This window comes from Meleagris gallopavo, chromosome 1, assembly GCF_000146605.3.
Source record: "Meleagris gallopavo isolate NT-WF06-2002-E0010 breed Aviagen turkey brand Nicholas breeding stock chromosome 1, Turkey_5.1, whole genome shotgun sequence".
NCBI lineage: Eukaryota > Metazoa > Chordata > Aves > Galliformes > Phasianidae > Meleagris > Meleagris gallopavo.
In genome coordinates this window covers 51278884-51289847 of record NC_015011.2, presented here as the reverse complement: position 1 = coordinate 51289847, position 10964 = coordinate 51278884, and the positions used below count along the sequence as shown (strand labels likewise).

General features: G+C 40.9%; 1 protein-coding gene across 3 annotated transcripts; it reads left to right on the top strand.

Annotated features, from left to right (window-relative positions):
• The first annotated feature begins 94 nt into the window (after window positions 1–94).
• On the top strand, window positions 95–9256 carry LOC104911348 (WASH complex subunit 4-like). 3 transcript variants are annotated; one of them, XM_010712430.3, is made up of 7 exons: window positions 95–786; window positions 1266–1413; window positions 2980–3076; window positions 3514–3710; window positions 4896–4995; window positions 6108–6183; window positions 6892–9256. In XM_010712430.3, the coding sequence occupies exons 2-6, from the start codon at window positions 1330–1332 to the stop codon at window positions 6173–6175; spliced, it is 546 nt and encodes a 181-aa protein (XP_010710732.1). In that variant the 5' UTR covers window positions 95–786; window positions 1266–1329; the 3' UTR covers window positions 6176–6183; window positions 6892–9256. The 3 variants fall into 3 exon arrangements, with proteins under 3 accessions (XP_010710732.1, XP_031410520.1, XP_010710725.1); XM_031554660.1 differs by having other exon boundaries at window positions 6487–9256; XM_010712423.3 differs by having other exon boundaries at window positions 6108–9256.
• The last annotated feature ends 1708 nt before the right edge of the window (window positions 9257–10964 follow it).

The following is a 10964-nucleotide window of genomic DNA, read 5'->3' as shown; positions in this document are numbered from 1 at the left end:
AAAAGCAGTAATTACTGACTTATGGCCACAAGTTGTACCAGAAGAGGTTTAGGTTAGACACGAGGAAAAGCTTTTTCTCCTATAGAGTGATCAGACACTGGAATGGCTGCCCCGGGAGGTGGTGGAGTTGCCGTCCCTGGCAGTGTTCAAGAGGTGTCTGGATGATGAGTTACGAGGTATGGGTTTGTTTGTGATAGCAGTGGTAATGAGAAGATGGTTGGACTAGATGATCTTACAGGTTGTTTCCAACCTTGTGATTCTATGATTCTATGATAACTGATGTTAATCACTTCAAGAGGGTGCGTTAAAGGAAAAAATAGGGCTAGACTTGAGGAATTTAAGAATGAAATTAATGTTTGTTTGATGCTTCTTTCCATAGAGTTGTGTGCTTGTATAAGGTCATTGAAAACTAGAGACCATATGTACCAAGGAATAGATTTCTTGCAAATATTAGTAAACTTGTAGTTATCTAGAGTAAGGACTAGGGAGAACAGATGGTAGCCTGGTAAAAGCAGAAGTATAAACAACTTTGTGTGAGTTGAGAAGTGGGCTTAACGGCACTCAGGTAGGAGTATGGCAGAAATGATATCATTTTAAGTAGTTTGAGCCCACAAGATTTTAATTTTATTATAAATTATGGTATATGCTCCAGTGAATGTAACTAGTTGAATGTAATGCTAACAAGCAGTAAGTTTTCAGGTTCGTTCCTGATCTGGAAGATATTGTTAATTTTGAAGAGCTGGTAAAAGAAGAAGGACTCTCAGAAGAAACACAGACAGCAGCGAGGTATCTTAACATCACACTTTGGGGTCTGGGCCAGGGTTGAGAGGAAAGGGTTTTAATTCTAAAGCTGTAAGTGCAACTGTTGGTTGCTTTTGTGTGTGTTAAGTTCAATTAGTTCTGTGCAAAAATGTTGAAAATAGAATAAATGAAGCGTACTCTTCCAAAACCAAAAAAGAATATAAAAGTGTCACTTGTAGTCCTGTTTCAGAACCTGGTTTCTTGATAATATATTTGATGGCTAACAGGTATTTTTCACTGCATCTGACATCTGTTTCTTGGATATTTAAGGCCTTGGGGAAAATAAGCAATTATTCTATGGGATGTTTTTGTGAAAATAAAATCAAAGTATATGGTGGAAGGTGGCTGTAAAGGCGGGTTGGAATGTTGGGTTGTAGGTATGGCCGAAGGATGAAGAGTGGGATTTTACTTAAGTAAAGAAACTTCTAAGAGAAAGCAGGTAACACATTGCTTGTCCTTTGCAGGCAATTGGACTCTGTCCTTAGTGACCTCACACGTAACTTTGCAGAAGGAACGGAGTACTTTAAAATGCTTGTGGATGTATTTGCTCCTGAATTCCGCAGTCCAAAGAATATGCATTTGAGGAACTTCTACATTATTGTTCCCCCACTGGTGAGTATTGTTATTGTGTGTACCAGCACTTCAAAAAACAAAACAAACAAACAAACAAAAAAAAAAAAGTACAGGTTTGTTTAAATATTTTGAATGAGACTGTCAATGACTACGTTATGCTTTTTTCGTAGCATCATAGAATGGCCTGGGTTGAAAACAACCACAGTGATCATCTAGTTTCAACCTCATTGCTGTGGGCAGGGTCGCCAACCACCAGACCAGGCTGCCCAGAGCCACATCCAGCCTGGCCTTGAATGCCTCCAGGGATGGGGCATCCACAACCTCCTTGGGCAACCTGTTCCTGATTATGAATGGAATTGCTTCAATCATGGCTTTGTTAGCATTCATCCATAGCCTCGTGTTTCTTATCTTTACACCTAACATAAAGGGCAACCTTTATGCTAGCACTCAAAAAGTAACTTCAGAAACTTCTTCAGTAAAACTGTGTCCCTTTCTACTGCAATTAAACTTGCCTTTGTTAATGAGTTTTCTTGTGAGTCAAGCTGAACTGAGTGGATGCAGTTCAGTTTGAAGGCCTAAGTGCTCTTAAGAGCTTCATTTCATGGCATGACATCCTATTTGTTGTGGCTTTACCCTGGCAGGCAGCTCAGTGCCATGCAGCTGCTTGCTTATTCCCCACACGGTGGGGTAGGAGAGAGAATTGCAAAGGTAAAAGTGTGAGAACTCATAGATTCAGCTAAAGACATTTCAGTAGGTAGAGCAAAAAGCTGTGCACAAAAGCAAAGAAAACAAGGAATTTGTTCACTGCTTCCAGTGGCAAGCAGATATTCAGCCACCTCCAGAAAAGCAGGGCTCATCACACATAACAGTATTTTGGAAAGACAAATAGTATGACTTCAAATGTGTCTCCCTCCTCTTGCTGAGCACGATGCCGTGTGGTGTAGGATATCCCTTTGGTCAGTCTGGGTCAGCTGTCCTGGCTCTTTTTGCACCCCCAGCTCCTTTCTGGCAGTATAAGAAGCCAAAAAGTACTGGGCACTGTTCAGCAACAACTACAATATTGGTGTGTTATCAGCATTATTCATATCCTAAATTCAGAACACAGCACCATAGTTGCTACTAGGAAGAAAACTTAATTCTACTCCAGCTAAAACAAGGGCTGAGAAACTAATTTTCAAATGGCATTGTTGCAAATTTTGAACTGTGAGAGAATGAGTACGTCATGGTGGTAGCAATGAGAGATGGGAAAGGGTTAAGACCAAAACTACTACTTTTTTTTCTTCTTACATGTGGGATTTCCTTCTGATAAGCACAGTTTCAGGAAAATGCTGTCCATTTTACATTTAAAATGTGTTTCAGTGCGGTTAAACTCAGAAGTGTTTTACGTATGCATGTGCAAATGTTTCCCAAAATCTAACCTTGTCCTTCTTCTAGGTTTTCGGGGCTTTTCATACAAAAATGCCTAATGATGGGAAGCACAAATGTCATAGTTTTGGACATTTTGGTCAGCTATGTCTGTATCTAACGACATACGATTATCTTTTTTAAACTTTATAATACTGTTAAGTCTCCTGATGATTCCAAGAGAGCTTCTCACTTTTTCAGACCCTCAATTTTGTAGAGCATTCAATCAGTTGCAAGGAGAAATTGAACAAGAAGAACAAAAGTGGGGCAGCCTTCACTGATGATGGGTTTGCAATGGGTAAGTTTCAGCATGCTGATGGGTCTTCAGGTAAGCAAGTATAACCGATGTTTGCAGGAATAGTTTTCTAATTCTGTGAGTTCCCATTTCCCTTAATTTAAATTTGGACTGCCTTGACTCCAGCACAATGGATTTGTGGGCTGTTTGGCTCAGAATCTCTTTAGCATGGAATAATTAGTTACGACAGCAGGTGGTTTTGTCATAGATGGGTACTCCCTGATTTCTTTCAAAGCTGCAGGCAGTAGATTAGAGTTTATACAAATCTTTGGATATTCTTTATTATGACTTTCTTCCCATTAGATTTAATTTAAAATCAATTGCAGTTTGAATTCTATTTGCACGAGAATTATTGACTTAACCTGATCCATTAAAAACACTCTCAAAATGTCTTATAAATTACATGTTGACTTTGGCGTGTGTTTTGTTAATGACTGTAGGTGTGGCTTACATTCTGAAGCTGTTGGATCAGTACCAGGAGTTTGATTCGCTGCACTGGTTCCAGTCTGTTCGAGAGAAGTATGTGAAGGAAATAAGAGCAGTAGCTAAGCAACAGAACGTGCAGTCAATTAATCAAGATGAAAAACTGCTACAAACTATGAACCTTACCCACAAGCGACTGGAAGTTTGCTTACAGGTAGAGCTCGGGTCTGCTTCTGTTCTGTGTCAGTGCAGTTCTGGTAGCTATTTTGTGAAGGAGCTTATCGAGAATAAATAACATTAAGACACATAAAGCACTGCCTAGAAAAACAATGCAAAAAATGAGCATGAAGACTCAGGTGGTGTGCTGTCTGAAGGGGATGGCATAGAATCATAGAATGGCCTGGGTTGAAAAGGACCACAATGATCACCTAGTTTCAACCCCCTGCTATGTGCAGGGTCACCAACCACCAGACCAGGCTGCCCAGAGCCACATCCAGCCTGGCCTTGAATGCCTCCAGGGATGGGGCATCCACAGCCTCCTTGGGCAACCTGGTCCATTGTGTCACCACCCTCTGAGTGAAAAACTTCCTACTAATATTTAACCTAAACCTCCCCTGTATCAGTTTAAAACCATTCTCCCTTGTCCTATCACTATCCACCTCGTAAGCAGCCATTCCCCTTCCTGTTTATATGCTCCCTTCAAGTGCTGGAAGGCCACAAAGTCATAAGCGTTTCTGATGTTTGTGTGAGTCAGGAGTTCAAGGTGGTTGGCTGGAAGTCTTTGTCTGCTAGACAGAACTCTTAATGCAACTGAAACCTTTATGTTTAGGTAGGAGAGAATGTTGTAGGGAAACCTTTGTTACAAGAAACACCGTGAACCAAATTTCTTGGGTGTGAATTCTGAGTTCATTTGATGCACACCAGTTGTCAAACAGAAGAACAAAGATGTATTTGAATATTTAGGTTCAACTGAAGTGTAAATGCTTCCTGTCTCTCTCCTTTGCTTTTGATTTGAGGGGGCTGTGGGACACATCTGCAGGCGTTTGTTTATGACTAGTTACTGCTTGGTCAGTAACTGAGCGTGCGGCTGTTTGAATTATTGGGTTGCATGGGCTTTGCTTCTGTGGGCAAACAGTTCCACGTTTTCACTGTGGCTGCAAACCTCACACTTGGCCTCAGTAGCATGCATATTGCAGTGATGCTGCTTTACTTAAGTTACTCTTAAAAGTTTCTGGCTGACTTGTGCCCTGTAAGATGGATGTAAGTGGGGTATGAGTGGGAAATGATTGTGATACTGACATCTAATTGCTTTTGATGCTTCTGAACAATCACATTGATTTGTATGTGAATTCATTGTTGTGATAACACTGACACTCCTCTTCTGTATCTTTTTACTTAGGAATTTGAACTCCTTTATTTTTCGTTAAGTAGTGCAAGAATATTTTTCAGAGCAGATAAAACTGCAGCAGAAGAAAACCAGGAAAAGAAAGAAAGAGAAGGTGAGTGAATATTGCATATGGGGTGCTTTGATTCTTGAAGGTGTGTTTTGTAGGGCAGATGCTTTCTTCCATAGCCACTTCCTTGCTATTGGCTTGAATCAGTATTCCTGAGGGAGTTTTATAGGGTTGAGGATAATTAAGGAGTTGAGAACACCTCACTGAGACCTTCTTTGGAAAAGTGAAACTTCAAACTGGATTTCTGAGAACAAAAGTTGAGAGCAGGGAGAACTGCACACTTGCAGTAATATTAAATTCAGTGACTTCAGCATCATACTTACCCACTTCATTCCTGACTTTGTTAATGACAGCCTTTTCTGCAAAACCTTTGCTGATGTGAAATATAAACTAGTGTTTCTCAGCTGTCATTTGGCAGCTGTTTTTCACGTTATGTAGACACATAATGCAAATACTACATGCATGATTTCTGTGTTTAATGTTTATAAAGTATTTTGGTCTACCATTGAGTTACATTCCAAGGGTGAGATCTCCATCTGTGCTATGTTCTCTTGACTTGGGCATCGTGGGAATTTGACACGTTGAGTGCATGCCCATGTATGTTCCTTCATGAATTATGGGAAACTTCCCTGAGTATGGGAAAACTATCCTCCAAGAAATGAGAGGAGTAAGATGTAGAAGTGCAGTTCGGTCACAAGTTGCTTAGAGTCTTGGGTTCTCATGGCTGAATGTAGCTGTATGATAAATGTATCATTTGTAAATGAATGTAAATCATGGTTACCTCCCAGATCACCGAGCCAAAGCAGTTTGCAAAGAAGGAGGTCTTCAGTGTGGATTTATACTTTATGTTTGTGGAGTTTCTCAAATAACTGTCCTACTCAAAAAGCCATCTCGGAGCATTGTGGTAACGCTAGATATATGCCTTGGCTTCTTCAGGAGAACATTTGTAGGACTGCAGTTACTTGTACCTCTCACCCCAAACATGGATTTCTCCATAGGGCAGGGATCCTTTGTGCTTCGAGGGCAGTTAGCATATGTGGTACAGTGTATCAAATGTTTTGTGACATCAGCATGCTATACATAGGCTAAGATCTTGTTCTTACTGCCTTTAGTAAAATCTTAACTGTAATCCATGTCTCCAATTTCTGTTTTTATAGAAGAATCTGTTAAAGCAAGCAATGGAGATCTTTCCAACTCTACGCCTGCAGATCCTGTTGTGAAATGATGTGGCTGGTAGGGGGTGATAATTACTTACTCGAATAACTATCTCTAACACTCTGGAGGGGTAAAAGCTCTTCATTTGACTTTTTCTATTAAACCTAGCAGAAAATGTACAATAGCATACTAGCACCCAGTTGGGCTAGGTCTGTGTTTGTTTGTTTTCCCTATAGAAACTTCTATTTTTCAGGAGTTATTTATTTACGTTACTAACAGCACTTTCTCAAGATTGAAAATAACTACATAAAATATAGCTTGGAGGTAATTATTTTAAATTACACTTGTGCATATCTAAGAAAAAAAATCTTTAATTTTTAGATGCTTGCTTGCATCTCTAACAAAACATTAAAAAAAAAAAAGACACGTGCATCTCATCAACCAGAAGAAGATCAAAGGAAGATGCGTTGCTTATCTGTTGTCCAGATGTTTATGCGCTCCTTTTGTATTTAATGTAGTCACAAATTACACTGTAGCTGTAACAGTGTAGGTTGTGAATGTATGTTAAAGCTATTACACAAAATGGCAGTTCTCATGAACGTGTGTTTTTTTTTCTACGAAACTTTATTATTAGCATGTTATTTTCACTCTGGAATCAGGGTCCTGCCAGGCGTTTATCTTCCCCTGTTCTTTTTTCCTCCCATATTACAGAAAGGGAAAAGCAGAAAAATTAATGTAATAAACTATTTTTTCACTTCATGCTGAACGTCTGATTTGCATCCACAGAAGTAAGGAAATCAGGAGCCAAGACAGAACCAGAATCAGCTCTTCCTTCCATGACCAGACACTGTGTGATGGGTGTCTGTGACTATTAAGTGATCTTACACTTCATGAATATGTTGTGCCTAACTGCAAGTTTCAGCCTCAACCCCGTCTTTCTCAGCCTTTGTAGGTCCATTGCACTCTGTGTTGTTAATACAGTCTTAGTTTCCTGATTATTAACAATAATTGCACTGCACGCTTCAGAAGCTGCTGAACACTGTGAGAACTGTGTGTAAAATTTAACATCTGTTAATGCCTGTGAGCAGAGGTTCTTAGATTGTGCAAGAGTTGCTCAGATTCCTGACGTAAGTAGCTCGAGTTAGCTTAACAGTGAATTCTGAATTCCACTTCCATTGAAAGACTCAGTTGTGTTTTAATCTCCTGGAATATAAAACACTTTGAGGTTTTACTAGCTAGAATAAACTACTTTAGTCAGTCTGAGAATTATTTTTTGTTTTTTTTGGCCCTCTTAACTGTACTTAATTGACAGTCTTTTTCATCTCTTCTAATTAGAAAAAAGGTGATGTTTTAATACAAATGGCTCAAATTGTTCCACCCGCTCTTTGGCCATGGGTTGGCTAAGACAATTCCTGGCAGGCTTTGATTCATCCTTTCCTGCCAGTGAGTTCAGCATTTAGAGAACTGGGGCAAACGTTTTGGTTGCAACTGGACAGAGGGGCTGATAAGAAAGTCCTTTCATTGGTTCTGAAAACTTGACACAGAAGCTTTGTAAGCTGTTTAAATCGGCTGGCCTTGTTCATATTTTTGTTAAAACTGCAGAGACTGCCCTAACTAATGCTGCATTGCTTCATTTTGCTTTTTTTTGGTCATAATTTACGTGCACTTTTTTTTTTGACCAAGCGGTGCCCGCACTGAATGGTTGGAGTGGGGTTGCTGAGAACAGCAGCAGTCTCAGTGCTTCTGCTGATTGCCATCATGTTGCAGTAGCAACGTATGCATTTCCATATCCTTGTCTCATCTCAAGTCATGTAAGCTCCAGTTCTTCTCTAGCAATGGCAGAACCACGCAGAGCAGAGCACTTGTTCTCCTTCAGGATGGATGTGCTAGGTAGTTAGATGCAGTCAAGCCATGACCTGTGCTCTAATTATTGAAGTCCACATTTGTATTTTCCCTTCTATGATTTTTGGACCGATGGGATCTCAGTTAAGTAACACTCTGCAATTCGTTATGTGTGGTGAACCAACTCATGTCATTCTGGTGATGGAAATTCTACAGGAAAGACAAAAGCCTATTTTTATAGAACTCCAGTGGATGGTGGGACCTGAATGTATACTCTGTGGCAAAAGTATATACATTCATATGAATATGTGCAGTGATAATAGAGCTATTCTTGCTAATAGAGGATTGTAGTTTATTATAGTTACATTCTATTGTCATGTAGCAGCATATATATATGCAGAAAGCTTTTGTTACCTGAAATATGAACGAGATGGTCCTGGTTTGGGATGGTGCTCCTGTGTCAGTGAGTCACCACTAAATCCTCCTCCCAACCCCTGCCCAACTACCTGGAAGGGGTGCGGAATTCTTGTGGTGCTATTTTCATTGCCTTTACCCTCCTGCTCTGATAATAGGAACAAAATGGAACCCAGCGGGTTGGCTGGAGATGAGAATGGATCTAAAAAGAAAAAAATAATGAAATTCTCTAAATGAAACGGAACTTTGCTGCTCACTGGAAATTCCCAGAGGTGATGAAGGGAGGATGATAAGTTTGCTGCAGGGACGTAAAATGAATCTCTATTATTTTCCTTCAAGGCAGGCACAGAACAGGCTGAAGGAGTCTGCCTTCCTGAGGAGGCAGCTGCCACCGCAGCCCCTGTGTGCTTTGTCCTGGGCCAGGGCTGCTGGGGGCAGAAGTGGTGGCAGTGGCTCCCCTGGTGGCCTTGCAGTCTGTTTGTGATGGAGCTGGGCCCTTTTATGCCACAAGCCATAGGGCTGCAAAGGGGATGCAGAGCACAGCTGATGCCCAGAATCGCGTTCACCCTGAGGTCAAAAGGCGTTGGTCACTGGTGGTGTAGAGGGTGCTGGTCCCAGCAGCCCTGTGCTTCACTGGGTTATGTCACTGGGTTGCTTTGCTCGGAGGGTAGGTTCTAGAGGTCCTAATGAAGTCTGTAATTAGAAGTAAATGAATTTTCATCGGATGTCTGTCAACAACAGCTATTTTCAGCTTCTCAGGTACAAAGGACCAAATGTAACCATGTTTCCTAACTCACTGTACAAAAGGGTATTTTGTTACCTCAGTCTCTTTGGTGTGTGGGTAGAGTACCTAATGTACATAAAACTGTTAATAAATGTAATTTTCAGAACCTCACTCTTAGTGTCTTCAGTAACAGGACTGCAGGAGGGTTTAATTTCTTTAATATGACAGCTTCAACTTTTATTGAGGAAGGAATGCTTGTGTCAGTTACCGGCAGTTTTCTTCCATGGTTCTTACAAACAGTCAGCAAACCAGCTCAATGAATTTATTACATGTCAAACACTGCAAGCTGTACTCATCCAGCTGCCCTAGCACAGATTGCTTACAGAAAACCTACATTCCTATTAAGTGCTTGAGATGAGTCAAATTCAGTTGCAAGTTTTCAGCTGTTTGTTTCATCTTGACTACTATAAACCATGCCCCATACGGCCTCCTCCACCCCTCTCTTCAGTAACTCCCATTTATTTGTTTGTTCTTGCCAAGTACAGCTTCTCACATCTTCAGGTTAAGCTGGAAGGAAAAAAGAAAATCTAAACTTTTTAGCTGGTATGTATGGCTTCTAACATCAGGAATGTGCAGTGAAACTAGTCTGTGTGCTGCAGCCTGCTCGTCTAGCATTTTATTGCTCAGCTTCTGAAAACTGAAGATTGCTGGTAGGCTCCAATGCTTCATGCCACCATCACGTTAAGAATACAAAGAACTCTTTATTATAAAATTACTCGTCCTACAAGTTGTCTCCGCAACTTCTCTTAATTTTAAGATCCCTAAGCATAGGAAAAAACCGCACTTGGCCACTGTGCCCCACTGCTGACTGCCTCTGATGCCTGCATGTACTTCCAGCAGTAAACCAAGGGGGTGCGTTCTGCCCATTATTAAATGATGGCATGTGAATGCGGTCCCCGTAAAGGTAAGAGTAGGCACTTGGATTTGTTTTGTAAGCTTATTCCAGGAGCAATATAAAAATAGATTATATTAATAGGAAAAAATTTAGTGTTTAACAAATTGCTCTGTAAATAGGCTAGCACGAAAGATAAATCTTGTTACGCTTAAAACTAGACTAAAAATAACTTCATCTGAAAATAAAGTAAATAGTGCATTTTAAACCTTCATTCAGATGCACATAATCATGCAAACTATAAAAACTGACTACAGGAAGAAGTTAGGCCTGATGCATTTCCTAAAGGAGCTGACAGCTTACAACTCGTGCTCGTTCCAGCAGCAGTGAAGGCTGCTCCCTGTGAGCCTGCGGAAGTGACGTTAACCCTTTGTGGCTGACAGCTGTGCTGTCTGAGCTGCCAGCAGCAAGGGGCTCATGCTGGAACATTGCCTAAGATTGCCAGTGTCCCAGGCCCACCTCTGCACTACACATTCACAAAAGTAAAAATTTCCAAAGGCCAAAGTTTTGCTGCTGTTCGCTGCAGAGCCCAAGGAACCTCCGCAAAGATGCTGCCATCCCCCTAGCGGGTGCCGGAAGCTGTGGCCTCACGTGTGCACAGATGATTTAAAAACAGAGATTCTTGGACAGTCTCCCAGCTTTTCCTTGCTTCCATACAGGCTAGAGGAAACAACAAGAGTTCTTCATGCTTCTGACTCCTCTCCTTCTTCACGTGTGGCTCCATCCTCTTCTGACTGATCGTTCAGCAGCACAAACTTCCCATCGTTTGTGAAGGGCACAGATTTCATCAGCTGAGCTAATGCTTCTGGGTCCTGACGGAAAACAAAAGTTCAGTAGGCAAAAGCAATCTTTTAGAGGAGCACCTTTTCTCCAGCACATGTTAATGCTTTGCAACTTGAGGTTTTTGTGTTGGTTGGTTTTTTTTTT